This window comes from Prorops nasuta, unplaced genomic scaffold (assembly GCF_024137725.1).
Source record: "Prorops nasuta isolate Cenicafe-Biocafe unplaced genomic scaffold, Cenicafe_Pnas_1.2 PNAS00006, whole genome shotgun sequence".
Lineage (NCBI taxonomy): Eukaryota > Metazoa > Arthropoda > Insecta > Hymenoptera > Bethylidae > Prorops > Prorops nasuta.
Genome location: NW_027116803.1, coordinates 5,981,390 through 6,007,818, shown reverse-complemented (window position 1 = coordinate 6,007,818; position 26,429 = coordinate 5,981,390). Strand labels below are relative to the sequence as shown.

At 32.6% G+C, this 26,429-nt stretch overlaps 6 protein-coding genes across 10 annotated transcripts; 3 read left to right on the top strand and 3 right to left on the bottom strand.

Moving 5' to 3' along the window:
- Nucleotides 1–570: 570 nt before the first annotated feature.
- LOC136774025 (lysozyme-like) lies at nucleotides 571–4,186 on the top strand. The gene is made up of 4 exons (XM_066728059.1): nucleotides 571–771; nucleotides 2,794–3,000; nucleotides 3,099–3,172; nucleotides 3,259–4,186. The coding sequence occupies exons 1-4, from the start codon at nucleotides 696–698 to the stop codon at nucleotides 3,391–3,393; spliced, it is 492 nt and encodes a 163-aa protein (XP_066584156.1). The 5' UTR covers nucleotides 571–695; the 3' UTR covers nucleotides 3,394–4,186.
- Nucleotides 4,176–8,464, bottom strand: LOC136774022 (nucleolar MIF4G domain-containing protein 1 homolog). Of its 2 annotated transcripts, XM_066728055.1 has the most exons (8): nucleotides 7,190–8,464; nucleotides 6,665–7,115; nucleotides 5,972–6,579; nucleotides 5,435–5,907; nucleotides 5,186–5,361; nucleotides 4,754–5,106; nucleotides 4,539–4,670; nucleotides 4,176–4,479 (listed from the first exon to the last, which is right to left on the bottom strand). In XM_066728055.1, the coding sequence occupies exons 2-8, from the start codon at nucleotides 7,089–7,091 to the stop codon at nucleotides 4,189–4,191; spliced, it is 2,460 nt and encodes an 819-aa protein (XP_066584152.1). In that variant the 5' UTR covers nucleotides 7,092–7,115; nucleotides 7,190–8,464; the 3' UTR covers nucleotides 4,176–4,188. The 2 variants fall into 2 exon arrangements, with proteins under 2 accessions (XP_066584152.1, XP_066584151.1); XM_066728054.1 differs by having other exon boundaries at nucleotides 6,665–8,464.
- A 144-nt stretch (nucleotides 8,465–8,608) lies between these two features.
- Nucleotides 8,609–15,597, bottom strand: Gapvd1 (GTPase activating protein and VPS9 domains 1). 2 transcript variants are annotated; one of them, XM_066728052.1, is made up of 16 exons: nucleotides 15,442–15,597; nucleotides 14,774–14,907; nucleotides 13,330–14,677; nucleotides 12,809–12,993; nucleotides 12,557–12,716; nucleotides 12,304–12,477; nucleotides 11,966–12,127; nucleotides 11,625–11,883; nucleotides 11,461–11,549; nucleotides 10,990–11,387; nucleotides 10,435–10,900; nucleotides 10,132–10,361; nucleotides 9,805–10,061; nucleotides 9,478–9,689; nucleotides 8,992–9,377; nucleotides 8,609–8,928 (listed from the first exon to the last, which is right to left on the bottom strand). In XM_066728052.1, the coding sequence occupies exons 2-16, from the start codon at nucleotides 14,903–14,905 to the stop codon at nucleotides 8,797–8,799; spliced, it is 4,590 nt and encodes a 1,529-aa protein (XP_066584149.1). In that variant the 5' UTR covers nucleotides 14,906–14,907; nucleotides 15,442–15,597; the 3' UTR covers nucleotides 8,609–8,796. The 2 variants fall into 2 exon arrangements, with proteins under 2 accessions (XP_066584149.1, XP_066584150.1); XM_066728053.1 differs by having other exon boundaries at nucleotides 11,167–11,387.
- Nucleotides 15,598–16,882: 1,285 nt separating this feature from the next.
- Nucleotides 16,883–18,655, top strand: LOC136774023 (rho GTPase-activating protein gacN-like). Its single transcript, XM_066728056.1, has 5 exons — nucleotides 16,883–17,021; nucleotides 17,092–17,347; nucleotides 17,785–17,942; nucleotides 18,017–18,135; nucleotides 18,222–18,655. The coding sequence occupies exons 1-5, from the start codon at nucleotides 16,956–16,958 to the stop codon at nucleotides 18,451–18,453; spliced, it is 831 nt and encodes a 276-aa protein (XP_066584153.1). The 5' UTR covers nucleotides 16,883–16,955; the 3' UTR covers nucleotides 18,454–18,655.
- A 37-nt stretch (nucleotides 18,656–18,692) lies between these two features.
- LOC136774024 (uncharacterized) lies at nucleotides 18,693–23,037 on the bottom strand. 2 transcript variants are annotated; one of them, XM_066728057.1, is made up of 3 exons: nucleotides 22,620–23,037; nucleotides 21,358–21,563; nucleotides 18,693–18,881 (listed from the first exon to the last, which is right to left on the bottom strand). In XM_066728057.1, the coding sequence occupies exons 1-3, from the start codon at nucleotides 22,856–22,858 to the stop codon at nucleotides 18,700–18,702; spliced, it is 627 nt and encodes a 208-aa protein (XP_066584154.1). In that variant the 5' UTR covers nucleotides 22,859–23,037; the 3' UTR covers nucleotides 18,693–18,699. The 2 variants fall into 2 exon arrangements, with proteins under 2 accessions (XP_066584154.1, XP_066584155.1); XM_066728058.1 differs by having other exon boundaries at nucleotides 21,394–21,563.
- Nucleotides 23,038–24,556: 1,519 nt separating this feature from the next.
- Arfrp1 (ADP-ribosylation factor related protein 1) lies at nucleotides 24,557–26,377 on the top strand. 2 transcript variants are annotated; one of them, XM_066728737.1, is made up of 6 exons: nucleotides 24,557–24,642; nucleotides 25,175–25,438; nucleotides 25,496–25,666; nucleotides 25,732–25,813; nucleotides 25,872–26,043; nucleotides 26,130–26,377. In XM_066728737.1, the coding sequence occupies exons 2-6, from the start codon at nucleotides 25,346–25,348 to the stop codon at nucleotides 26,227–26,229; spliced, it is 618 nt and encodes a 205-aa protein (XP_066584834.1). In that variant the 5' UTR covers nucleotides 24,557–24,642; nucleotides 25,175–25,345; the 3' UTR covers nucleotides 26,230–26,377. The 2 variants fall into 2 exon arrangements, with proteins under 2 accessions (XP_066584834.1, XP_066584833.1); XM_066728736.1 differs by lacking the exon at nucleotides 24,557–24,642 and adding an exon at nucleotides 24,655–25,080.
- The last annotated feature ends 52 nt before the right edge of the window (nucleotides 26,378–26,429 follow it).

Here is a 26,429-nt window from a genome sequence, read left to right as displayed (position 1 = left end):
ATTACTCTACTTTATACTTTAACCAGATTCAATTGACGTGTTAACTGTAATAAAAATGTAACAAGTAAATTTTTGTACTAAATAAAAAAAGGATAAAAGAAAGTATTAGTTATTAATAAATGTAATATTTAATTCTGACAAGAGTAACTCGAAGAATAATAAAAGCGTTTTCAATTATTTAAAGGTTAATAAAAGCAGCAAGATTTTAAAAAACGCAGCGAAGGATTCGCATGTACGAAGAGCCACTTCTTTGTTTAAGTATGTTTATCGACAAAGTCCTGCTGGGTTTTTCGTTGGGGAAGAAAAAAGAAAAAAACGGATGCCAAAGGTTTTTTTTAGGTCTAAACGCGTGAATCGAATTCCTGAGGATCCGAGGGAATGACAAGAGCGTAAATTTTTGTTCGCGCGTGATCGGGATGTTGCCTGTGCTGCTTTCTGTTTTCTGGCTTTTGCCTGCCTTCCTCAGTCCCCAACTCCCCACCTTTCACAAGTCAGCGGTGACGGTCGTGACGTCGTCCCCCGAAGTCGACGCATCGTCGATGTTGTATATAAGGAGATGGAAAGCATCAGTCCCGAATGAAAACAGCATACATTCAGTAACAAGACTCGAATAGTGATCGCTTTCTTCGCTTCGTACCAAATTTTTCCCAATCACAACATTTCATCAACTTTTTACACTTCAATTATTTCTAACAATGGCGAGGATCGACTACTCGAGGACCGCTGCTGCAATAGCCGTCCTCTTCTGCCTCATTGCTTCTGTGGTTTATGGTAAATTATAAACGAGAATATTTAAATAATAACCCAACGATTGTCATAAAACGCGTAACAAAGAAATAACTAATTAGGCATATTTTAACTTTCAACATATATTTGTATTTACTATCATCAATTAAAAAGAATAAAACCCACCTCTCTTTGAACAAAAACTAAGAACCCTTTCGCGACTCTCCCTTAATTGGCTTAAATTAATTAATTTTCTTAAACCAATTACATATCACACGAAGCGTTATTAGGAATATGTTTCTATATTAAGGATAATCGAGCATACCAAGGACTTTTCCCGTAATTATTTGTTGCATCTGTAATGCTTGGTTAATAATTTAATAATTGTGCATGCAGGTGTAGAACAGATCTCTATTTATATAATATTTGTTCCGAGTAACACAACGGGAAAATACGCGCGAGAGGAAATGATTTTCCTGCAACGGGTTAATTCTATTCTAAAAATTCGATCTAATTCATCTTCATTACATGCAATATATTCACACGCGCTCAGATTCTCATATCATAGCGTACGCGAATACGCGCATCTTCGGTTCGAAGGTCATTCGTTATATTACATATTAGTGAAGTAGTATATTTTGCTTTCGAAGAATTTGTATATTTAGTAATTAAAAAAAAACTAATACCAAGAAGAAATATGTAAAAAATCAACAAAATAGATATAATATAATAAATTAGGAAAGCTTGTTTGCGTATATTTTGATTATAAAGCAATTTGAAGATATAATAAATTATTGGAATAACGGGAGATTTGAATAGAAAATAAAGTCTGTAATTTCGAGTAGGGATTTATGAGGTTGTTTTATTTTATTACGATATATCATATTGGCTGTTTGTGGTCGCGTGTCACGAAGGAGCCGGTTATCTTATTCGGTAAGGCACAAGGCTAGCGGCTATCATGGATTATTGGATGTCGCCTAGGGCACAATTATCTCTCACTCGATCACTGACAGAATATCATCAACGAATAAACGCTCGTTCGGCTCATTATCCATTCGACACTTGATACCGATCTATCGAGGTCTAGGCTAATTTCGATCGTCAACCCAGTTTAATGCAAATTACATCTCGATAGACTTAGATAAATACATCCGGCTCGAATCAACAAAATCAATTGTAAGGTCAAGCCACATGATTCATCTATGAATTTTTTCTAATTATTTGTCGTCTAAAAAGCAACAACAGGAAGCACGCACCAAATTTGTCACATTGGTGGAATAATACTGGTATTGTTTCATATAGGCATGAGCTGTACAGCGTTTCAATTATGCACCACCTGTACACAGAATTACAATTGCTTCGTGACGATCATTAATCTGTCATAACGCAAGAAGGTGTGCTATTACAATGTATTCTAATTGAATTTCACGCTGATTGCTCGATGCCGTGCTTGATAAGGCTTAGAGCCTCTTTCGCTCTTCCACCGTACGGACTGTACGTTCTAATTTTATTTATCGCGAGAATCGACACGGTGTATTGTTATACGAATATAATGTAAATTTTATACGATGCTACGTAAGCTTTAAATAATAGTACAAAAATAGAAGTTTATCTTTTACGAAAATTGCTCAAACGATGCAGCTCATCTTCAAACATATATTAGAACGGATTTAATATCGTACACTCACACGACTTTCCCGTAAGAATCAGGAGAAATCCGGTTTCTTCGCATGATGTCCATAGCTATTTTTGATCCTGCACCACCACGACTGGATGTTGACTGGAACAACTCCTAATGGCAAGTTCAAGGACATCCAGGTCCAGATTCATCCCTACACGATTCGTCCTTTTATAGTTACAATGCATCATAACAATATCTCTTCCTCGATCCTTTCGAATCGCATTTAATCGTTCAATCGGCACATTGAATTGTTTAAAGTATTTTTGTTTTTTACTTTTTTTTTCAAACGAAAAATTTACAACGGTTTTATTTTATCTTTGTACAATCGTGTTAATGAATGAGTAAGAATTACAATAAATATAAATAGCTTTAAATTATTATTACAGCGCAGCAAGCAGCGACTAGCACTACTGCGGCACCCGGTACAGAGTTGGTATCCCGCACGTGTCTAGGATGCATGTGCGAAGCTGCTTCTGGGTGTAATACTACCATAGGATGTATATCAGAAGTTTGCGGCCCTTTCCGCATTACTTGGGCCTACTGGGCCGACAGTGGAAAACCCTATTTAAATAATGAAGCTACCGGCAACGAAGGTACAGGCATTTATTACAAGAACAAAAATTAAACAGATTTAGCTTTATCATCCAAATTCTTATTGTACTTTTCACTTTAAACTTCTTTTATCGTATAGATTACGCACGGTGCGTGAGTGATCCGTTCTGTTCTTCCCGCTCCGTTCAAGGCTACATGGCCAAATATGCAAAAGTAAGTGCATTACATTTTCAAGATTCCATTAGCCAATAGTTTTTTTCTTCACTGACGTATCCTTATAAACCTGTTTTACTTGCTAGGATTGTAACGGAGATGGTAAAGTCGACTGCGATGATTACGTTCGCATACACCGATTAGGCAGTTATGGCTGTGAAGGAAAATTGGATGCGAAATATGAAAACGTCTACAAACTCTGCATGCAAACTTTCGGCTAGAGTGATGGAGAGATTGAAATGATCCTGCTGATCTCGCAATAGTCTAATATGTCCTCGATTTTTATTTTTATATCCTAGCCAACAAAGTGATTAATTGTCACATTGACGAATCGATGTTACGATGACAATAATTGAAAATGCTCCATTTAGATTGACAAACGACAAGCGCTTTAGTTCCCTTTACAATACTTAATAATATATTTATAATTTGTACCCTACTCTCTTTTTACATCACATCGAGCTTTTCACATTCCACTTGTGTAAAAAAATCAATTTATTAGCATTCTAACAATCATTCATATTAAACTTTTAAGTATCGCTTATTTTATTAAATATGTACTCTAGCCTGCATTGATTTTGTTCCAGACAATTTGACAATGAAATTTTTTTAGCCGAAAGGGTTTCTCTCTTTCTAAGCTTGAGAACAAAACAAATTGAATGCAAGTCAATTTATAGTTGTAAGTAGGGGATGTTTTTAAGATTACTTCTCACTCTCCCTCTACTTTTCTACTCCTTTCATTTTACAGTCTACTTTTTTTCTATTAAAATGATTAAATTGATTGAAATACCTACAATGAAAGAAGAGGCAGAGTAAAATGGCATAGTTAGATAAGTGGTAGGGATATGCATGTGGGAATAGGGAAACATTTGCTGCTCCCCATCATACAAGCAGCAGATATCATTAGTCTGTAACATAACGGAAGTAATCATGCATTTTGCATGTTAACAAGAATTTTTTGTACTTTGTATACTATAATGCAATTAATAAATTTAATATGTCGTTTTATGAGAATTTTAAAAAACCATTTTATTTCCACGAGAGATTAACATTTTATCGACTAATTCAATTCTTTTTTTTAACAGAGTACGTTCTTGCTCTAACCTAGAGTTATTATCAATATTTTTTAGTAAAAAGTGGTGTATAAACAATCGAAGACTCTCTCTAAAGCTTTGTAGTTTAGGAGACCCTGATATTCTTTCAAATACTTGAATTGAGGCATCTTCATCCTCATGAAGTAAAATTCCAAGCATAATTTGTCTTAAAACTCTCAATGTTGGCTTATCCAATTCAGCAAAATGTATTACCTAAAAAATTTACCAATTTATTCTTGATTGAATAATAAAAATGTAAAAAAATAAATTACCTTCAAAACTGAAAACGGAAGCCCTTTGTTTATAAATAAATGAGTTAAAAATCTTGACAAATTAGTCAATTGTTTGGTATCATAATCATTCAATAATTTCAATTTATCCCATAAAGTATACTGTATTGTCATCTAAAATTACAGTTTTTAAATTTATGTACAAACATCATTGTTAGTTTAAATTTTAAAATAATTTATATTATAGTTTTTCATACCTGATATTTTCTGTCATAGTCACAAAATTGCTGCGCCAATAATGCATAATAAGGATTGAAATTTTTTTCATGAAGAAGACAATCAATTAAAACATAAATCACTTCTCTTTCTTGTTGATCTTTCAAACCAAGGTGATGTAATTTCTCAAATGCATCTAAATAATCTTCAGCTGTCATAAGTATACAGAAGATATTTCTTCTTGCATCTGTATTCATTCTTTGTTTATGTGCCAAATCAAGAATTTTTTGACTAAATATTTGTTCATTGACTTCATCAGAGTTTTTGGACTTATTAATATCTGTCATTCCCGTCCATGCAGATCCAACTATCCACCATTTCCCTCTTTCATCCACTATAAAACAATTAGTTTACGAATATTTAAAATAATGAAAAATATTTGTATAAACAATAATAACTTAAATTATTGTTACCATGTAATAAGTCATCTAACGTTATATTGAAGGGAGTTACAGTATTGCCTTTATGCAAAAGAGTCTTCATTAGTTTTTTTAAATGTTCAACATGAGATGGATCATATTGCGGAATTTTGCTCATATTATTGTTTTTAATAGCTAGTAAAACATCTAACATAAACTTCACCCTTGTACTGTAAGAATTATATACCATACATTAAACTATTTTAACTTTTTTACTAATCAAATTGAGCTGTTTCTACTTACTTATCTGATTTAGTACTAATTGCTTTTTGCTGCAATTTTAGTATTAGATTTTTTAAGGCAATTGGATCATCTTTTCTTAAAGGAAATCCTACCGTTCTAAGTATGACTAGAATTAATTCAATGTCTTTTTCAGTAAAGTTATCTGTTAGCCGCTCAAGAATTTCATAAAGAAGTCTATGTTTATAAATTTTAAAATTGTACAAATGGGCAATCATTACTATCAAATTGTCCAATTGTTTATTCTCCACATCTTGAGGTATTTTACTCATTTCCTCAAATTTCTTAACTAAAGTTAATAGAAACTGAGCACCTATTTCTACACCTACATTTGCATGAAGTACAGCAATAAACATCATATGCTCTGAAATAAGTTTATCAGGTGTTAAAACTGGAGAAATAATTGCCTCAGTCATAAGGTCAGACAATATCTCATTCATAGTATTACGGCTATTACACATATAAAGCTCTTCCACCTAAAAATGGTTTTTTATTAAATTATGAAAAATATAAAAACCTTTTAACAATATTTTCTTTTACCTGACTGGCAATGTAATGCATATTATGTTCAGCTAAGCGATTTAATAATCCCTTCATTTGTCTTTTTAATCTTAGTACAACTTCAGTTTTGGTTGTAGTCTTCTCCAAATCTTTCATTCTTGCAGCAGGAGGTATGTATTTATCTTTTATATCATTGATAATGTTACCTTCTTTATCTCTTTTTCTACCATAAATATCCTCCCAGGTACTATCATCTTTAGATATTATTTTTGCAGATTCTTCTTCATCTATACTTTCATCATCATCTGCCTCTTCATCATACAAATCAGACATAGAATTATCATCATCCTTCTTGTCTATTTTTGAATTAAATTTATTAGTTTTGTCTTCTATATAGTCATCATCATCTTCATCAAAATTAGAATATTCTTCATCAAAATTTGATTCGATCTCTTCGATTGTATCTAAGTTATAGTTCATAGCTTTCATTTTATCACCTTCTTCTGATAAATCATGCTTATTACTATTATTTCCTTTGACTAATGCAACATCATCTTCAAAATCTGCTTCCAAATTGTCGTCCAATAGTTGCATCTCAGTTTCCATAATGGATTTCCTATTATCAGTATCACAAAAGTCCAGAACATCTAAAATAGATTTTTTAAATTATTAAATGTAATATTTGCTAGGGAAAAATAAAAATTTTAGTACTGTAATATACAAATATCATACAATCTAAACCATCTTCAATAAAAGATTTTGGAGTGCTTTTGCTTTTCCTTTTATTCAATTTTAATTGTTTCTCTAAGCGCTTAATTACTTTATCTTCTTCTTTAATACATTCTTTCATGTGCAGTTTTTTATTTTTCTCCATTTGTTTTGCCAATTTTTTTTCCTTTTTTATAGTTTTCTCATCTGGTTTAATTATTGCATCTTGTGTAGGCTTTTTTATACCTACCTGATCCTTGCCAGAAATAGAATTTTTCAAATTAGGATTCAATACATATTTTCCTGGACTCTCAAGTTTCTTTTTATAAAACTGAGCTCTATTAACTTTTTTCTGTTTCCTCTTTTCTTTTCTTAATTCTTTCCGAGTCTTTTGCTTTGGTTTAGGGTTCTTCTTATTTTTTGCTTTCACTTCCTTTCTTATGGAACCCATGGTTCAAATATTTTAAAATTTTATCTGACAATCAATAAAAATATTTGTATTGCTAACAATAACAAAAAGACCAAAAAGACTCAAGTCTGTCAAGTTACCATGTGTTACACATAACCTTCAAAATTTTCTTTTTCATGAGAGCATAACATGTGCAGAATTCAAAGCAGTAGGTATGTATATATAATGAAATGGAAATAAACGCATTACACACAAAAATGATGGGAGTGGGTGGATCAAAATGTAATAAAAATATTTGAACTTTCATACACATATATGAAACGGCAAATAGCTAAACGCGGTCACTTTTAAAGGAGCGTATAAACAAACATGACAATTAGCAACACTCACGCATCTCTACTCTGGCTGTTCCGTTATTTTATACATTAATAATGGAACACGGCCTCTATACATATACATACATATACCTAATTATTTTGAGTGAAATTTTTGAAAATTTACTTCCATTGCTTTTTATAATGAAAATGTATTAAAAGTATAAAATTATTAACTATATAGAATATCTCTAATATAATTATGAATAGTATATAATATTATAATTTTAAGTATATGCAAGATTTTTATTTAATTTATTTACATTTGGTTATTATAATTATAAGCACACAAATAATATAACTATTACATTAATTTATACATTATGGTTAATCTAATCAATACTACCCTGAACAATTTGTCAAAAAATGACATACAAACTATTATTCTATTATTGTATATATGTATATGTTGTAGCTATAAATTTATTGCCAGTAGTAGCAAACCAACCCTTCTCAAATTGTTAAAAAATAATGTTGCTAAAAGTATTCACAATAAATTTAAAAATTCAACAAATTTGCTAAATCCTGCTTTTTAATTTGGAAACATTTCTTCATTGGGCAATTATAGCAAACATTTTTTAATAAATTGGAAAGAGTTTCTATTGCACAAAAAAAAACTTAGGTCATTGCATTTTGCTAAAAATAATAATTTTCTTAAATTACAAATATATTGTTATTTTGATACTAAATAAAAATAGTTAAATATATATATCTAAGCAAATATTATTAATATAAAATACGTATATAAATAATTTTCATTAATAATATTTATTTCCATGATTAGGATAAAACACAGCAATCTGAATGTCAGTTGGTCATTTTTAATTCTTTGCTGCACGTATTTGCGTGTGATTTTATTTGCGAGTAGAAAAATTTATTTTGCATTGTTCTATGTTTCTACATGAAAAACTGTAATTTACTATAATCAATATATTGAAGTATTTATATGTCATGCCCAAAAAATAGTGCTAATGTTTCAAAAAACCTATTATCTATATATGTACTGCTCTCAATCACATCAATACTGATCTTTAATAGATTCTATGTACACATATTGTCCTGGTAAAGATTGGAATAAAAAATATATCGAAATAACAGCATCAAAGTAAATACTGAATAGATTAAACATTTAGATTATACTATAAAACAGAAGAATATTTTAAAGTTGATTCGAAGTAGTATGAATCTATTTGAAATAGCTTTTTATTGTCATTACAAATCTAATACATCGGAAATCGAGCATGACATTATTAAATAACTCTTTACACAGGACATTGGTACTCTTACGAAATTATAAGATTATTATATTACAACATTTCTACAGATCACCACTACAGGTGACATTTGTTTATTATTAAATTGTTTGGAACATATTAATCCATGGTTTTAATAAATTCAATGGCAGAACAAAATTGAGTCCACCAATATTGTTCTTCACCTTCCAAACGATTTCCATAAAAACTATCAACGTATTGAACGGTTGATAGTAAAGATGGAGGATTGGTCTAAAAAAATAAAGAGCATATCATTAGTTAGAATTCATTACAACTAAAATATTTTATTGATACCTTTATAATAACATAAACCAAAACTGGAATTAAATCATCAGCTGCTGGAATTCCCCTTTCCGAAGCCATGGATAAAAGGTTCATAATCGTTGTAGCGCAACGAAATACGCATTGTAATTTATCTTTGGGTGTTTTATAAGCAGATATTACAGCTAATTCGGCTTGAGCCCAAGGCCATGGGCATTCGTAATGATAAATCTTTGGAATGCGCAAATCCTTATGATTTGGTGTTACTACTTTCGCCAATTTTTTAATATGGTCGTGTAAAAGCTGATCCCTATACACATCGCCATCTCCGTTTGGATAAAGAGCATTGTGATACACTCGTGCCATCACTGTTCTCTCAACTACAACTCTAGCTAAATTAAGCTGATTTTCACTAGCAGCTAAAAATGTAATTAAGTAATATTACAATCGTGAATTTAAATAAAATTAATTTAAATTTATATCAAGTAATACGAAATAAAAATTAAGTAACTCCCTTACACTGCCAAATAGGATCACTATCCATTTCACTATGAATTTTTCCCAAAAAATTGTCAACAAGATCTTGCTTCTCATCTGTCAAACTGAGCTTTTTAAATTCTTCACAGAAATTTAGAAGAAGAGCTTCTCTTTTTTCTAAAAATACTCTTACACAGACAGACACGAGATGATTATTGACAGCATCTCGGTCACATTTAACTCGCACCCCCAATCTTTAAAATAAAAAAAATCAAGATAAATATATAAATATTACAGAGTTAAAAATATAAAGGAATCAAAAGTTTTTGTGAAATTATAATAAAATAAGATTAGCATTAGTAGACATACCTATCCAAATGAGCTATTGTAGATAGTAAACCTTGTCGAGACCTTATTAAATATGCTATATAAGGTGATCTTTTTTGATAGTCTTCGCGCAGAGATTCAAAAAGTTTTCTACAATTATGATCATTAAACAATCGAACACAGCGTAGTGTCTCGTGCAAGTGAGCGATCAAAGCGCGATCTTGTAAATTAATTGCTTCGGCCAGTTGAATCTGTAGAAAGGCGACTAATTCGTTTTCTTTTTGATTCCAAGAATTTCTCTGTAAATATTAATTTATTATTATTAGGAATACGATTCACGTGAAACACGAATCACTTGAATTCTTTTACCTCGGGTGTTGTATACCACGGAATGTGCTGTAGATCAGCCGTACTGAGAACCATACGAAGTTTTCGTTTGGCATCTGCGAAGGCAAACGAGAGCTCTATATTGTTTGAATCGATAAATAGCCTTTCATCTTCAACTTCCTTTGTTCTAGACTGGTTGCTTTCAACTGAAGCTGTGTCGCTATTTGCGCTTGGCTTTCTTCTGTATTTGGCAAGTATATCATCTGTACTATCTGTAAAGCAACCAAGAATATAATTTTTTACATAACCAAAGAATAAAGAATTAAATCAAAACAAAATTGTCACCATTATTCAGGCTCATCGTCGTTGTCACGTCTTCTGACATAATTCTTCGCAACCTTCTTCGGTTTACATCGATTGCATCACCACCGGCCTCTCGATCATAACACCTGCTTAATTCATCAGAACCTCGAATAGATTTACCTCTGCGATTTTTTAGTGACATTTTTAATTTACCGAAAAAGCTTCGTTTATTTTTTTGATCATCATCAAGTAGTTCTTTGTCTCCACGCTCAGCTGTCATATCAAAACTTATACTTTTGGGAATAGCACCCGTTGATGCTGTGGGCTTTGTAAAATTTGTAGTTGGACCATCGGTTATATCGCAAACCCCATTTACCAACACCGAAGATGGTAATGGCAGCTCTGGTGCTGAACTATTTTTTGTTCGAGATTCGGAGGAAGAGCTACTGCTAGAAGTTAAACTTCCACTTGGCACATCTGCAGCAGAGTTCATACAAACTTCTGTATCCTAAAAAAATAATATTAATAATAATATTAATCAACTTTAAGATAAATAATAATAATTGTGATAAAGACATTAGAAGTTTTTAAACTCACTTTTATTTTCACGTCACTATTAGCCGATTTATCATTAGACAAAGCAGGTGCCGAAATATGATTAGCAAGTAATAGTGCAGGTGCTGCAGCCACCGCACCAATGTGATTATTTGATGTGCTTTGACGCTCAGTGTTACTCTTGTTATTATCAATTTGAAGCTTATCAATTAAATGTACCAGTCTATCATCGCGCAGCGATTTTCCATATTCCACGTTGCTTATATTGTTAGCATTCTTATCAACATACTCCATCGTGCTTCTGCGGTAGTCGGAAGTTGTTCCACCACGTCCAGTAACGTTGGAAGATGTAGGTGACGTTGGTACGGTAATTGTATTTCTCGGTGACTCTTCTCTAATAGGTTTAAAAAGCATCTGAGAATTTTCGCTTCCAGTATTTTCTGTAAAAAAACCTTATCTGTTACCGTTATAAAGGTAAATATTCTTTAGGAAAAGAGTAAGAAAATTTCTTACGCAAGTTAACAAATGGGGGCGTCTGATCTCCACTTTCTGGTTCACCACGACTTTCCACTTCAATCTCCGATCTCGCTGTATCATCCGATCTAATTAAATAGCAAAGAAAAATAAGAAATAATTTATAACAATTATTTCTTATAGTTAATAGTATTATTACTTACCTTGCAACACTTGATGTGTCATCAGTATCAACTTCCGTTAATCTTTCAGAATCACTAGCCAAAACATCAGTGCTCCAAGCTTCCGAAGCAGTTTCACTAATATCTAGCATACCTTGTGTGGCCTCTACTGGTAATACCGATGGCGCAGATTCAGAGGGAGGAGGAAAGAATCCTCGTTCTTGTTGCTCCACGATTTCACTATCGGATGCTAAAACGTCCGTAGACCAAGTATCGGAAACCATGGATACTGTTTCATCTCCTAAATCAGAAAATAAAGAAATGTAGTGTTGCTGATGAAAATCATTATATCAAAATTGACAAACGATATACACCTAGCCTACCTTCAATTAGTTTCTTAATTTCAAATTTACAAAACTTATCATCTATTTCGGATCGGCTCTGTTTCGCTGAAATGCTTGGAGGAGGTAAATCGAGCTGCCTTGCTTCACCCGCAACTCTACCATCATCACCTTCTGTGATTTGAGATGATGGTGTATCGCGACCTATTATGGATGATGATTAATAAATATACATTTTAATTAAAGAAACACAAACACAATAGATACGTTAGTGTTTCAACGCAATGTACATATACAAGTAGATAAAGACATACCTATAGCGCCGTCCAGCACTACTCTCTTATACAGCAAGTTTTACAAACATCATAAACATATCTTACCCGAAATATTCGGAGTTCCTCTCCCTGACACATTTGCAGACACCATATCTGATAAATTATCATTTTGATCTTCAGTTTCTAATTCCAGTGATGAAGCAACGCTATGATTTGAAGCTGCTTCGGAGACCGCTTCTAAATTATCAGATGTATTACCAATGGAACCTTCGAACAATACTAAAAAGATTTTCATTTATAAATATGATTTACATATATATTTCAAAAGAATTTTAAATTTTAATTGTACAAATGAAACCTTCATCATGTGAAAGAGAAAATCGTGTTCTTTTTTCATGCGTTTCTATACGATCACCACTATTTGTTTCTTGTCTATCACGACTGGTTTGTACACCAGTTGAAAGATTTAACATTACTGAATTATTCTCTATATTGTTTGGCAAATCCATACATAAAACCTATTAACATTAAAGAGATATGTAACTAATTTTTACTTCGATTTTTGACATAAGAGCAGGAGGTTTTCCAATTATTTATAATATTAATATACTTTTTGTTCACTAAGCAGTCCAACAGATTTTCCTGCTGTAGGTCCAAATGGAATAACCAGCACATCTTGAGCACTATTATCTACACAGTCTTCATCTGGCCCAGACATACCGTTTGTATCATCCAAACTTTCTGCTAATGCATTTGATGAATTTGATGAGGAAATTCGAGATCCACGAGATTTTCCTGTTTATTAAAAACAAAAGAATATGAAAACCGTTGCTCAATTTAATAAGCTTAATAAAGAAGTTTGATTACGTTCTGAGTCGCACATAAACTTTATAAGGAGGATGAATCCAGACTAAACATTTTAGCACACAAGAAGCATATTTTCGTGCGCTGATAATCTAATGTGAACAAGTATTTTATGCATAAGAGATAAAAGCGCGCATAGCATTCTTGCGCGTACAAGTGCTCTAGTCTAGATCCACTTAAACAGAGGTTACATAAACTATATAAACTGTATAGGTTTAGTGCGTGATTCAGAATGCAGTCTCCGTTTCAAAAAACGAGGTGCTCTACCTTTTCCTAGAAGACCACCTTTCTTTCCTGGTGTTTCCAAAAACGCATTATTCATTACTTTATTTGAGCTTAATAAACCAGAAGGCAATTGCGATAGCATATCTTTTAATTGTTTTTGCTCAACAGAACTTATATGTGAAACTTCTGCTTCACATATACTATTGCACACAGCTTGTAAAAATGTTATTAACGAATTTAATTCATTTTCTGTAAAAATTGCAGCCGATCGGGAAAGCCCTTGCAATTTACTATTATCGATCACACTTGGTTCCTCTTCTAGTTCATCTGTGATCCCTTCTAACATTGTATCCAATATAGAAGAAACAGAATCATTTTCAAATTTTTGATACAAATCGATCACCTTATTGTCAATCTCTTGGTATTTAATGAGAGACAGCACTTGTAAAATTTGCCCAACTTGCATTAAATTAAACCTTGCAATATAGCTAATAGGAGCATCAGTTATGCCATATGGTTCTGGATTAACAATTGCTGGACATATGAAATATGTAAAAACAAGATCAGTACAGATAGCATGTACCTCCTTTGAATCTACATTACCACTTTTACTAAGAAGCCCAGCCATTTGTCTTACCAACCAACTAACACTTATTGGAAAGCAATGCATGTTTTCTTGAATACTGACAATAAATCTTTGTGTAATTCGGTATAAGGAGGTAACAGTCCATGATCTGTAACGTTGCAATTTGGTTTGATACTCTGGGGATCCTTCTTTACCAAATTTTTTTAATCTTTCAGCAGCTACAAATCTTATGGGTGCTTTATCTGGATCAATATCCAAAAACACTTCATCCTCCATGAGAAGCTGCATAATGGGACCATGCAATGCTGCTGTTAAAAATAGTTTAGCTGTATATAGATTTTCATGGAGAACTGAATAAAATCTTGAAAAAGCACAAGTGCCATGACGAAGTAATCTACGAGGATTATCTGAAGGAATTATTTGAAGTAGCATTAGGTGCCTTAATAATCTTGTTACTAATATTTTGTCTTCGGGTAATAAACAGCTGCCATAAAGCCCAGCAGCTAAAGACTGAATTATATTTTGCATTCCTTCTGGCATAATTCTGTCTCCTTCAACCAGACAGGAAGCCAATAACTTTGGACATTTGCGAAAGGCATCAAAAAATTCCCCATATGATAAGCATGCCTGATAACGTAAATGCTTATAAGCATCAATAAAATTGGAATTTTCAATTAAATTTGCCTTCTGACAGCAAAATGCTGGTGTGCAGTCTGGTCTAGCCACTATCAGACAGTTTAAGTTTACTCTCTGTTGAGCAGTTATCCATGCTTGCTGAGCTAAATCTGATGATATGTGTAAAACCTATAATATAAAAAATGAAAAAAAAAGTATAAAAATAGTCACCTGATTTTCAAAAAATCTGACTAAATAATGATAATCAATAGGTTTTTATCATACTTTTTCATTAAGAGTTTGTAAATTTTGTTGCTCCGAATTGACAAACAGTCTCTCTTGCCGTAGATGAGCTGCTAGTTCGATCATATCCCATTGCAGCGTACCAAGGGATTTTATGTTCTTCAATTCTGACATTACTGAAAGTAAAAAAGACATCAAAGTACAAATTACCAAAGATAGTTAAAGTTTGATTAGGAAAAAATGTCTAATACATTTAAAATAATTTTTTTTTAAATTATTAAATCGTTTACATTTATTTGACAGATAAAGAGTATCTTTCCTTATTGTTCCTTGTTTAAGAATACAATCATGCAAAACCGGACATCATAATAACTTTACAGTTATGGATAACAATAGATAAATCTGTTACTGTTAGCATCAATATTGTCAATGGTTTGAGCATATGATTGTTATATATTTTGGATTCGAATGTTTTACACAGCTGTCAAAGCTGTGTAGGTTGCGCGTAGTATACAATACAAAAGATAATAAAACTTCAGTTAGTGAATAAAGGGACTACCTACTTACGTGTACATATACATGTATATGTATATCGATACTGTGCATAAAAATTAAAGTAACAAGTGAGCGATGATTAACAGTAGTGACGGACCTTGAATTTCGGAGTGTATTCAAACTTTTTGATCAAGGATAGTGATGAAAATACTTACCACTCTTATCCTATACAAGTTGGAGTAAAAAATGTTTTTGTTATTGTCGTTTATATGTCACGGCAACACCCCCAACTGATACACATAACCATTTTCTATTTAAGGTTAGAATTACTTCAACAAATGGCCGCAAACGACACAAGGAGCTTACGCTGTTCCTTCACTTCCTTCCGTTGGTTCTCTTCTGCTGTTCCGTTGCATAGATTCAATGTGTTCGAAAATGCATTTTCTTTAATTCCTTATCAATCCATTCATTAGAAAACGTACGCAAATTACAAATAATATTATCTTCACATCCACAATCAACTTTTATCTCTATTTAGCAACCTCCGTAATTCTTAAATATAGTTTATTCGACACTTTAAAAAGTCAATAATAATAGTAATAATGCATTGTTGCAAGTTATTCTCATTTTGTTACTCCAAATCTAAAAAATCCAGGCGCGAGCAGAATGAAAATTATAATACTCACGAGTTTGATTATGTTATTGAAAAGCTTTCTGTGAAAAAGGTACCACTTGTATTATTCAAGGGTTATCCTAATATAAAAGAAAAAAAAAATAGTTCCAGCATTGAAGAAAACTGTATAGAGCTTCGGAGCTCACCGCCATTGCGTAAAAAACAGATACCATTGAATTCGCCATCAGCTTTAAGCATAACTATTAAACCGGAGACTACGCGTAATACAGTTAAAAAACACTACAGAATAAATAAACAGAGATACACGAAATCCAAAATATTAAATGACAGTTCAGAAAATATATCTAGGCCATGGACAACTTCTGTAGAAATCCACAATCATAATAAAATGTCTAAACAACCGTCAGAAGGAAAAAAATTCTTGCCAACCAGTCATAAAAAGCTGGTCTACCGAAATAAGCATTCTTACTTACCAAGAAATTTTAACGATGAAAAAGTAAATAAACTACAACCATTAAAGAATAGTCATTTTATAGTGAACCCTTTACTAATACATCATAAAATCAAATCAGCGAAAAATTCAAGTAGTGAAAACAATTTAACGAAACTTGATCACGAATGTCCAGCAGTATCATCAGGTACAAACAAACTGGCCGAATTTATAAAAGTAAATCCAACTGTCGCTTGTATTAGATGGAAAATTACTATTAAAGGCCTTTCATTGAAACGTAATGAAAAAAATCGGAGTAATTAAGTTTGACTTGCATGCATAAATTCTGTTTAAAGTCGAACATAATCAAATGTTTATATTTGATTCAAATAATTCCACCATATTTATATGATTGGTTGAATTGTATGATGAAAACCAATCAGGTTAATCGCAAATTATGACCGTCGTACTACAATAACATTAGGTTTTCCTGACTACTTTTAATAACACCGCATACTTCTGAGTTTACAGGAGCTTATAAATCCATCAAAGTGTTAAATGATTCCGAAATTATTAAAAAATTTACTATTATTTCGAAGTGAACCAATATAATTGTGTCAATAAGTAGTACACACACACACAAGTGTACTTAAATATTTCAAACTATGGTCAGTGGTCATATATTAGAGGAATTTGAACGGAACTTGAATGAATTTGACGATTTTCGAAATGTATATTATTATTATTATTAATATTAATATTATTACCTCTGCTACTATAATGCACATCAATCATTAACAGGAATATAACGCGATGAAATTAGAAAATAAGACATTGAAAAAAATGCTGCATTTGGAAAGATTGAAGACGATAAGACTGAAAGATCTATTCAACAGGATGAAAGATTTTTTCCACATTAAAAGGGAGCACTACTATTTATCGCTGTCACGGGCACACGATGAGCAGGAAATTCTTCGTATAGCTCTTACGGATGCAAAAGCGGAGTGTGAACATTTGCGGCTCATAAACGCTGACAGTCGCAATGAGCAGGCGGAAAGTAAGCATAAAGATAAAACTGAACTTTTTCTAACTTGTTTACAAACCGTTAAATAATAATAAAGTTGTTTCGGTCTTCCAGAAAAATATCATACATTTTTATGACATACTATAGAGAGTTTTATTGTTTAAGTTGACACGAATAAATTTTCTAAAAATTAATAATTTGACGAGACAATTGTTTAGCCAAAAATTGCTTAATTTTAAAGAACGAATAAACAGCTTGTTTCTTCTTTTTCGGTGAACGTTTTCAGTGTCATTTCAAGGTCAACTACCATCGTTTGAACGGAAACTCCTATTTTTAATTATAAGTATATGTAAAATCAACTTTTGTTTACAAAATTGCGTCAAATATTATTAATTTTCGATGTTCTTTGTGTCAAGATAAAAAATAAAATTCCGTATATATACGACATAAGTAAACACGTATCCGGCTAGTTTCTAGATTGGAAGATGAACTTGAGGTAGCTCAGGCGCAACTGGATTTTCAAGCTGAGAAATTTAACGAGGAATTGGCTGCGAAAGATAGAAAACATCAGCAGGAAATAGAACAATATAAAAGTAGTATCCAGAATCTAAAGGAGCAACTACAACGAGTAATAAATTATTTTTTGTTTTAATTAACACTCTATACTCAGCTAACAATAATTAAAATTTATGATACTAATAGGCTACTTTTACCAATGCAAAGAAGTTGGTTTCATTAGAAAAAAAATCTAAAGATGTCAAACATGAACAAAAAAAATCTAAAGATATCAAACATGAACAAAATAAAACGAGTCTCTTCAAGTAAGATTAATATGATAAATAATTTGTGTATGTAATATTTAATCTCATTCATGATTTTATCACTGCGTGCTTTAATTCATGCTTAGATGGCCAGCCTTAAGCATTACCAAAAGATCTGTGGTGGACGAAACACTGGAGAACACACAAAGAGAATCAGTCAATATCACCGCTTCTACTAGCACGAGCGTCATCGAAAAAATTAAGGATGAAGATAATGAAAGCAAAGTCTCCGAGACAACGATTAAGAAGGAAAAACCAGTAGTAAAAAAGAAAAGAAAATTATTTTACGAGGATGAAGATGATCCTGTAGACATTTAAAATGCGGATTACTAATTTCATTAATATTATCAGTTAATTTTGGTTATTGTAGTGTTCACGACAGAAAAATATTACGATTTATTTGTGCTGCGTAATGCTGATTATATTTTGAAACAAAACGTTATATACAAAGTCAACAATTAATCTATGTAATTTACATAATTACAATTAAGCCTGTTATAAAGTTTCTAGTTCGTGCCAATTAACATGAGTAAATGAATTAATTAACTTAAACTAATATACAAATCACTTATGCATTTTAAGACGAAGAGAATTCCAACTATTGGCATAATCAATCTTAAGGTAACCATAGGTATTAAGATCTAAACGAGATGGCGGTATGACGTTGTTGCTCTTCCTTTCCTTCTTCTCCGTTGAAAATACGGCTGGAATTTCATTCTCTTGCGGGTGATGATGCATCGAATTATCTGAAAATAAAAAGTACAAATAAGTTTCGTTTTAAATGACAAACGTTTATTATTAACATGAAACTGTTGCTGGTGGGACGGTGAGAAAGACCCTTATTCCAGCTCCATTATGTTAACAAGTGGTCGGGAGTCCCACATACACCTACGGTGCTTCATAAAAATGGAAAATCTTGAAACGATTAAGAAATCGGCAATTGCGGGCAAGGGCGTTCAGTTATCGGATAAATTTATTCAAGTTTCATTATCTGGATGATTCGAAGCAGGACGGATCACAGAAGGAAAAAAGGTGAAAGGGACAGAAAATGACTTGGAGCGTTGCGTTTCACCACATGCCAGCCAATGTATGATCCAACCGATCAAATGCCACACGATGCAATGAAATAAATAAAAGCTCCAGTTTTTATTATTGTTATTATATATCAATCATAGTCTCGATTGGCGTATGCCTGGATTGGGCTATATATCGAGAAGGGGCAAACGATTTCTAGCAAGAAATAGAAAGCAATGATTTTCTAGCACGAAAATTGCACACGTGTTTCGCCTACTAAAACAGCGCTACCACGATGAACACCGATGCGCTCCCCATGGCAGTATCAAAGCTATCATTAAGGTGAAGTATAGAAGTACGAGCGTGCAAATTGAAGCCTATGGCGCGTTTGCTGCGTTATCTTGATATCAACGAACGTTCTCGCAAACTTTCCACTCTGATCCAGACTTTCACTCAAGAACGCATTAAATGAAGCGTGATAATCGAAATTGATCACTGCAATGATCCACTTATGGGCGATATCAATCATAGTCATTAATCGATTTAAAATTTCAAATTGTTATAATTATGCAGTAATGCACTTTGTGCTTAACTGTGCTGAATGAAAATTGTCCAGTACAGCGATATATAGAATATGTTATGAAAGAGAATGCTCTTGCTGCAAATGGTGTTATAAGTCAGACAAAGTTACGTGGGTGCTGTTTATGGGTTAAGGTGTCAAGAATATGGAAGTACACGAGAGTTCCAAGTGGCAATCTCTGGAAAAGCGACCCACTCGTGGGGATTATGTGCGCCAATGTGATTGTGCATCGCACAGTACCATGCAATTAATTGCAAGATTGAAGAGATAGAGATGTTTGAACTAGTGGTGAATCGGAAGAACAAGTTTTTCCCACGCGTTGCGTTAATGAATCGCGTTAGGCCATACTGGTCTGTATGTACTGTGTGCCTCAGGGCTAGACTCGTCATTGCGCTAGGAAGAAGCTTGTGTTGGAAGCTGCTGTTCCATTCAAGAAAATGCACCACAGAGCAGTGGCTCTTCTTTTTTATCACGCTGCATTGTACACAAATCAGTGCAATCTTGCAGAATCTAATTGTTAATAATAGTAATTGTTTTCATGATGATATGAAATGTGTTAATGTAATCATCACTGATTGGCGATAAAGATGTATAATAATATAATAATACTATTGTGTTAAGAATACAAGTTATAAAATTAACAATTATAATATTTGTCGAGATAATCGAGCGTTTAAAAACTGTTTGCAACAGAACTGTTTTATAAAATATGTAAAATATGTGCATAGGTAATCTAAATGTTATTTACATGAATATCTCGTATATGTTGATATAAGTATCTTGAACAATTAAAAAATAGGTTACGATATAAAAATTGCAGATACGACTTCTATTCTTAACACTGCAGAATAGTCCTTTCGACATGCTGCCAAGCGGAAGTAATCAATCTGGCGGAGAATATTATTTGAAAGATGAACGGGAAGGCAAGGAGGAGAAGCCAAGCCTCTAGGTTTGTTTATTGGGGAACCTCGTAATCGTTGCAATACAAGTGGTAGCATTCCACGAGAAAGGAAACTTAAAATGCAATCCTAATCGTCGAGGACGAACGCTGCTTGGAATGAAAATAAATAGATGACAATTTTGCAAAATTTTCTCGCGGTTGAAGATGAAAATGCATTCCACACGCGCGCATCTTTTCTTCCGGCACGCAAAGCTACGCACGATTTTCCTTTTACACGCTAAACATACGTGTCCAGCGTTCCAATTTTCACGCAGTAGCTCGCGCCAAGAATGGTTCGGAATCCACGTTGGTTTGAAGAGCCACTCAACGATACCAAATCCGATCGATTTGAAATTGGGCGATAGTTGCTTGGTACGTTTAGTGGCGCAAAATTGTACAACCAAAGGTTCCATTCTCGAGAGAGTAATGAAAGTTGTCGAAACTGGCTGTTAACTATAACATTTGTCAGAAACTTCCAATTACAGATTCGTCAAGGATTCATTTCGCCTGTATAATACGGTATATCTTAGAGTGGTTCTTATGACAGCTTGTCGAGGACCACCTATGAATTGTCAAGCTGTTTACTTTGATTGCTGGTTTCGCTATAATTCGTAATGGACTAAAGTATGTTGAAATTTGCAGGAGAACACCGGGAATGGAAAGGAATGGCAATATTTGCGGAACGCACCTGTGGACTCTGTTACGGTGTAGAAATCAGAGTTACCGGAGAGAGGTGCGTAGAGAGGAACTGGAGCAACGTAATCCGGCACATCAACTTCGTAGATTGGTCGGTGATAATGGCAGGCATTGTTGCTCGTCCGGGAAGCTCCACAATACAGCTCTTCCACGAAACCTGGTGCATCGTATCCTGGCTCGTGCACAAGCGAGTCGCACCTACCAATTCATCAAAAACACCCTCATTGTCTCTCCCCCATCCATAAATACTTTTCATTAATTAACCGCTAATTGCATCTTCTGCACCGACTACAACTATTTACTATGACAAAAAGCAACGGAAACATCAAATCTTACAATGCAAATTAGCGATTAATGGTTTTCTATAAACTTCGTCAGGGATTATTCAGGTGGAAAAAGGAGCACTAGCTGTAAATTTTTATAAAGCGTGCTTGTGTCGATGGAAATAACCCAATAATGCATTTCTATAAATTAAGTTATTATTATGTTTATGAAGATTATTATGATCTTATATCGTGCATATTATTTTTTTTTGTTATTTCATTGAAACAATTTATAAAGATTTTTGCTGCTGTTTGATTAAATTAATGATGTTTTTGACTGATATTAGCGACGCGTGAAAGTGGCGTATTACTAGAAAGTGCCATTAATAATGTTAATAAGCACTGAGTGACTGGACTAGCGGATGGAGAGTTCACTTTGATTAGTTTAGATTAGCGAAAATGCAAGCTCATTGCAGATAAACAAGTTTAAATGAAGAGAATACAGTACGCGGCAGTTTCCGTTAATATGATCGGCACGCTTTTTGCGATCCGTTAATAAATAAAACTAATTCTTCTTGTAATCATTAACGCGAAACCGCTACGCACAGAAAAACTTGCTTTCGTAATTTAAGTGCGTTATTACTTCATTTAGATGTTATTCACAATACAACAATCATTAATAATAATAATATAATAATGTTAAGAGCGGTCAATTTGTGCAAAATGGTAGGAAATCAGCATAAAATTATCCGAAGAGCTTTAAAAATAACATAATTTGCTATATTATTATAGTAGATATGAGATAATGCTGGAAACTTAATTTAAATTTTACAGCAAAGTAATTTTGTGAGCCGTTTCTAGTTTGATAGATATACATTTTGTCAAGATTATTATTATTATTAATAAAAATAAATTGCGTCTTGTGTGCAATTAAATAACGTTCCCATGAAATATCTTGTTGAAAAATTGCAATAGTTTTGTGAGAACTAACCAATAGTGTGATTGGGTACGTTGCTCTTTCATCAACTGGCGCTCATGCCGATGATGTTTATTAATTGGTTTCTGCGGCATTGCCGCAATGCTATGCCGCCGAATATAAACATAATTTTCCAAGTCCCAAGGATCAACATAGTTGCGTCTTCCACTTCCGGAACTTCCGGAGCTCCCATTGGAAATAGATCTCTGCGAATCCACCGAGTCCCAGTATATTGATGATTCCGCTGGCATCATCTATTGGTCAAAACACTATTCACCAAGATTTTATCTAGACCCTCATATATTTCCTCACCAATATAAATTCTTCCACTATTTTGCACTATTTTATTAATTTTTTATTACAAAAATACATTCTTGCCTGCAAATTCAAGATTTTTATGAAATTATCGTTCTTATGTATAGTATTCGCCAGATTGAAATGGAAATTAATAGGAACTATATTTAAAATATTAGGATTGCTTCGAAATAAATATTTTTATATGCTTAAAAGGGTTTTTAAAGAATAATTTTCAAAGTAACGAGTTAGACTTAATAGTTTAAAATATTGTATTACACGCGACGAGCGCGACTTCACTTCTGGCGTTCTTGGGACTCGTTGTGACTTAAGCATGTCGGTTTCTCGTTTTCTCCTTCCTAATTTCCTCCACAAGCAGCTCTGCGGCATCCTTTCCTCCCCATATACACTACTTTAAGTTGATGAGATGCACTCTCACAATATATTACGATCGCTTATTGCCTTTCGCTACTCAAAATCCATCAGAGGGTGATTTCTTCCTCTTTCAGCATAACGAACTAAAGTGAAAGCTTAATATAATATAATTTGTGTATTAATAATAATTAATTAACTTTCCAAAAGATTCCTTTTATTATTTGATCCTTGGTAAAATTAGAGACATTTTTCTCATTTTGTTTTCTAATCATCTTATGCAATTTTCAAATTGGATATATAGATATATACATGGAATGAGCACAATATTTTTATGTTAGAGTAACATGGCTAATACATAGATGATGACCAATAGATGGACGATTCGCTAAAATGATTATCACGATATAAATTTTGTTGAAATTAAAACTGTCTTAGTTTATTAGATTTTTTTTATATTTTAAACAATATGTTTAGCTATTAATACATATTTGCTATTAGCAGCTATTAGTCGAATCGTTCATTCATTGCATGGAGATTAGTTTTTGACAATTTTGTTTGTTATAATTTATTTCAGATTATTTGTTGTAGATGGAATAATTGTTTTCGATTCATTAATAATTTTTTTATTCAATTTTGTAACAATTGTTTTTAAACAAAGATATTATATTTAAAAAATGCAATCAAGAGACACGGTAGTGTCTCGACGGCAAGTACATAAAAGTAGGTATAGACGTGTCTATACCGCCGTCGAGGCACTACTGTATCTTATATTCTGATATACAACAAGGTGCCGTCTATCTATTGGACTTGTTAGTGTGCTACCTTAATTGGTAAGAAAATTAAGAATTCGTATATTATTGTGTCATTCCTTATTCATCTTAATTTGAACATTTTTTGCTACAAAGTTACCCGGATTACCAATTTATAATAGGATAGACAAAAAATCGGTAATGCTGGTTGCTGAATGCTGATGCTGTTTTTCGGTTACCTCGTTTGCATGAGCAGCTTCGACGACTCGTTACACCTCGACAGTCGACACTCTTTTATGTTGTTAGTTCGTGGTATGAAAGTTGCGTTCAGAAGTGCTATCTTAAAATTCTGAACACCGCTTTAATTTTAGTAGAGAGAGGTGGAGAGAGGTGTCAGCATTCAGCAATCAGCACTCAGCAGAGACAACCGTTGAAAGAACGATGTATGATTGGCTATTACTTTTAGATCCTACTATTTTATCCAATAGTTGTAGGTGTTTAAAAAGAATTGCTCTCACCTTAAGTGGGCATGCAGTGCTGGTAAGCCAACACACAAGCTAAGTACCAACTGTCAAGGGCCGTTGTGCCGTTGTGGCATTGCATGGCAATTGGTATGGCAGGTATGGTAATATGGGTAATATGGGTTGATATGGGTATCCGTTGCGAACGTGCATCATGCATTGTGCAATGGACAAGCGGTTGCTAATCTTTCAAATGCGATGAAGAGCATGATCACTTCTAAATATTCCCTCATTTTCATTACATTTTTTAGCTCAAACCGTCTATACCCGAAAAATTTAGGATTTTTACATTAAATGTATGCGCGGCTTGCGCGTTTGCGACAGATACAACTTTTGTGTACATGACGTCACTATATCATTTCACATTCCAAATACAAATCGATACAAGTATACAAGTAGTTCATTTAAAGAAGCCTTTATTAAATTGATATTTAAAAATTAATTGTGCATTAAAATACTTTGATTGTACTAGCTGTAACTATAAATTTCTATTTGCGTAATTACATACTTCGTAAATAATAAGATTTCCAGTTTTTCGTGAGTTTGATATTCTTCATTGTACAGAATTATTGTTTTGACGTTTCTTGCAAAAAAAATAATATATAATTTATAAATTATACATTTCTTTCAGAAACGGCCTTGACGAATAATAAAATATAAATAGTATAATCTAAAGAATTTGTACGAATATGAAAACGTATTAATGAGTAACTAGGTTATACAACCATTATTTTAAGGTTTCAATTTATTTTTTTAACATAAAATGTACATATCTTTGAAAAAAATTGAAATATATTAAATAATGTATACTTTATTAAATGGTTTATACAAATATCTTATGCAAAAGGACGAATATTTTATATTAATATTGGGCCTTGACAATGCAGGAAAAACAGTAAGTAGCACTTTTTTTCTTAGCTGAGGTTATACTCAAAACTTGAATTCTTATTAGACATACCTGGAAGCAGCAAAAACAAAATTTACAAAAAATTATAAGGGTATGAACCCTAGTAAAATTACAACCACTGTTGGATTAAATATTGGCAAAATTGATCTTGCTGGAATACGTTTTAATTTTTGGGATCTTGGTGGTCAAGAAGAGCTGCAATCGCTATGGGATAAGGTATGTAATAACTAGTAATACTAAAAGTTATAAAAAACAATTCTTTAATGATTTGCTTGTTACAGTATTATGCTGAATCTCATGCAGTTATCTATATTGTTGATTCATCTGATAGAGATAGAATTCCAGACTCCAAAGAAACTTTTGGTAAGCTAAAAAAATAATCATTACATATATACATAAATTCCAAACATCTTGATTATAGATAGAGTTATATCATCAGAGCATCTGATTGGAGTACCCTTGTTAGTCCTGGCAAATAAGCAAGATGTGCCTGATTGTATGGGTGTTAGAGAAGTAAAACCAATATTTAATCAAAATGCCCATCTTATAGGACGGAGAGACTGCATGGTGATGCCTGTTTCAGCAATCAATGGGTATTTTGATTTAAAATATACAATTATAGTGAAGTTATATTTAATTTTAAGTATTTAATAATCTATTTTTTATTTTGATTTATAAGAGAAGGGGTAGATGAAGGAATACATTGGTTAGTGGACTGTGTAAAAAGAAACAGTGATATTCGACCACCCCGTAATCAAGATGATAATTGTTTTAACTAGTGTTTGCATTTTAATCTTTATTTTAAAATTTACAAAACTTGTATTTTTGTATACATACATATACATTTTATATTTACATTCTATGAATGAATCATATTTGAATAAATAATTTAAACAATATACTTTATACATAATAAAATTTCATTTATAATTAAATTTTAAAAATAATTCTTTGATTATTTAAAATAACAAATTGTATT

Excerpts from the sequence above, each read along its gene's own strand:
- Gapvd1 (XM_066728052.1), bottom strand. The coding sequence starts at position 14,905 with ATGTCAGAATTGAAGAACATAAAATCCCTTGGTACGCTGCAATGGGAT. Across the intron at positions 14,678-14,773 it reads TACAAACTCTTAATGAAAAA|GTTTTACACATATCATCAGA; the intron begins GTATGATAAAAA and ends TTTATATTATAG. Across the intron at positions 10,062-10,131 it reads CGTGGTATACAACACCCGAG|AGAAATTCTTGGAATCAAAA; the intron begins GTAAAAGAATTC and ends TAATATTTACAG.
- LOC136774022 (XM_066728054.1), bottom strand. The coding sequence starts at position 7,091 with ATGGGTTCCATAAGAAAGGAAGTGAAAGCAAAAAATAAGAAGAACCCT. Across the intron at positions 6,580-6,664 it reads TATTGAAGATGGTTTAGATT|ATGTTCTGGACTTTTGTGAT; the intron begins GTATGATATTTG and ends AATCTATTTTAG. Across the intron at positions 4,671-4,753 it reads ACTATGACAGAAAATATCAG|ATGACAATACAGTATACTTT; the intron begins GTATGAAAAACT and ends CTGTAATTTTAG.
- LOC136774023 (XM_066728056.1), top strand. The coding sequence starts at position 16,956 with ATGGTCAGTGGTCATATATTAGAGGAATTTGAACGGAACTTGAATGAA. Across the intron at positions 17,348-17,784 it reads TCGCAATGAGCAGGCGGAAA|TTTCTAGATTGGAAGATGAA; the intron begins GTAAGCATAAAG and ends GTATCCGGCTAG. Across the intron at positions 17,943-18,016 it reads TAAAGGAGCAACTACAACGA|GCTACTTTTACCAATGCAAA; the intron begins GTAATAAATTAT and ends TGATACTAATAG.
- LOC136774025 (XM_066728059.1), top strand. The coding sequence starts at position 696 with ATGGCGAGGATCGACTACTCGAGGACCGCTGCTGCAATAGCCGTCCTC. Across the intron at positions 772-2,793 it reads CATTGCTTCTGTGGTTTATG|CGCAGCAAGCAGCGACTAGC; the intron begins GTAAATTATAAA and ends TTATTATTACAG. Across the intron at positions 3,173-3,258 it reads ACATGGCCAAATATGCAAAA|GATTGTAACGGAGATGGTAA; the intron begins GTAAGTGCATTA and ends TTTACTTGCTAG.
- LOC136774024 (XM_066728057.1), bottom strand. The coding sequence starts at position 22,858 with ATGATGCCAGCGGAATCATCAATATACTGGGACTCGGTGGATTCGCAG. Across the intron at positions 21,564-22,619 it reads CGTACCCAATCACACTATTG|GTGCGACTCGCTTGTGCACG; the intron begins GTTAGTTCTCAC and ends ATGAATTGGTAG. Across the intron at positions 18,882-21,357 it reads CACCGTAACAGAGTCCACAG|ATAATTCGATGCATCATCAC; the intron begins GTGCGTTCCGCA and ends TTTTATTTTCAG.
- Arfrp1 (XM_066728737.1), top strand. The coding sequence starts at position 25,346 with ATGTATACTTTATTAAATGGTTTATACAAATATCTTATGCAAAAGGAC. Across the intron at positions 25,439-25,495 it reads TTGACAATGCAGGAAAAACA|ACATACCTGGAAGCAGCAAA; the intron begins GTAAGTAGCACT and ends AATTCTTATTAG. Across the intron at positions 25,814-25,871 it reads AGACTCCAAAGAAACTTTTG|ATAGAGTTATATCATCAGAG; the intron begins GTAAGCTAAAAA and ends TCTTGATTATAG.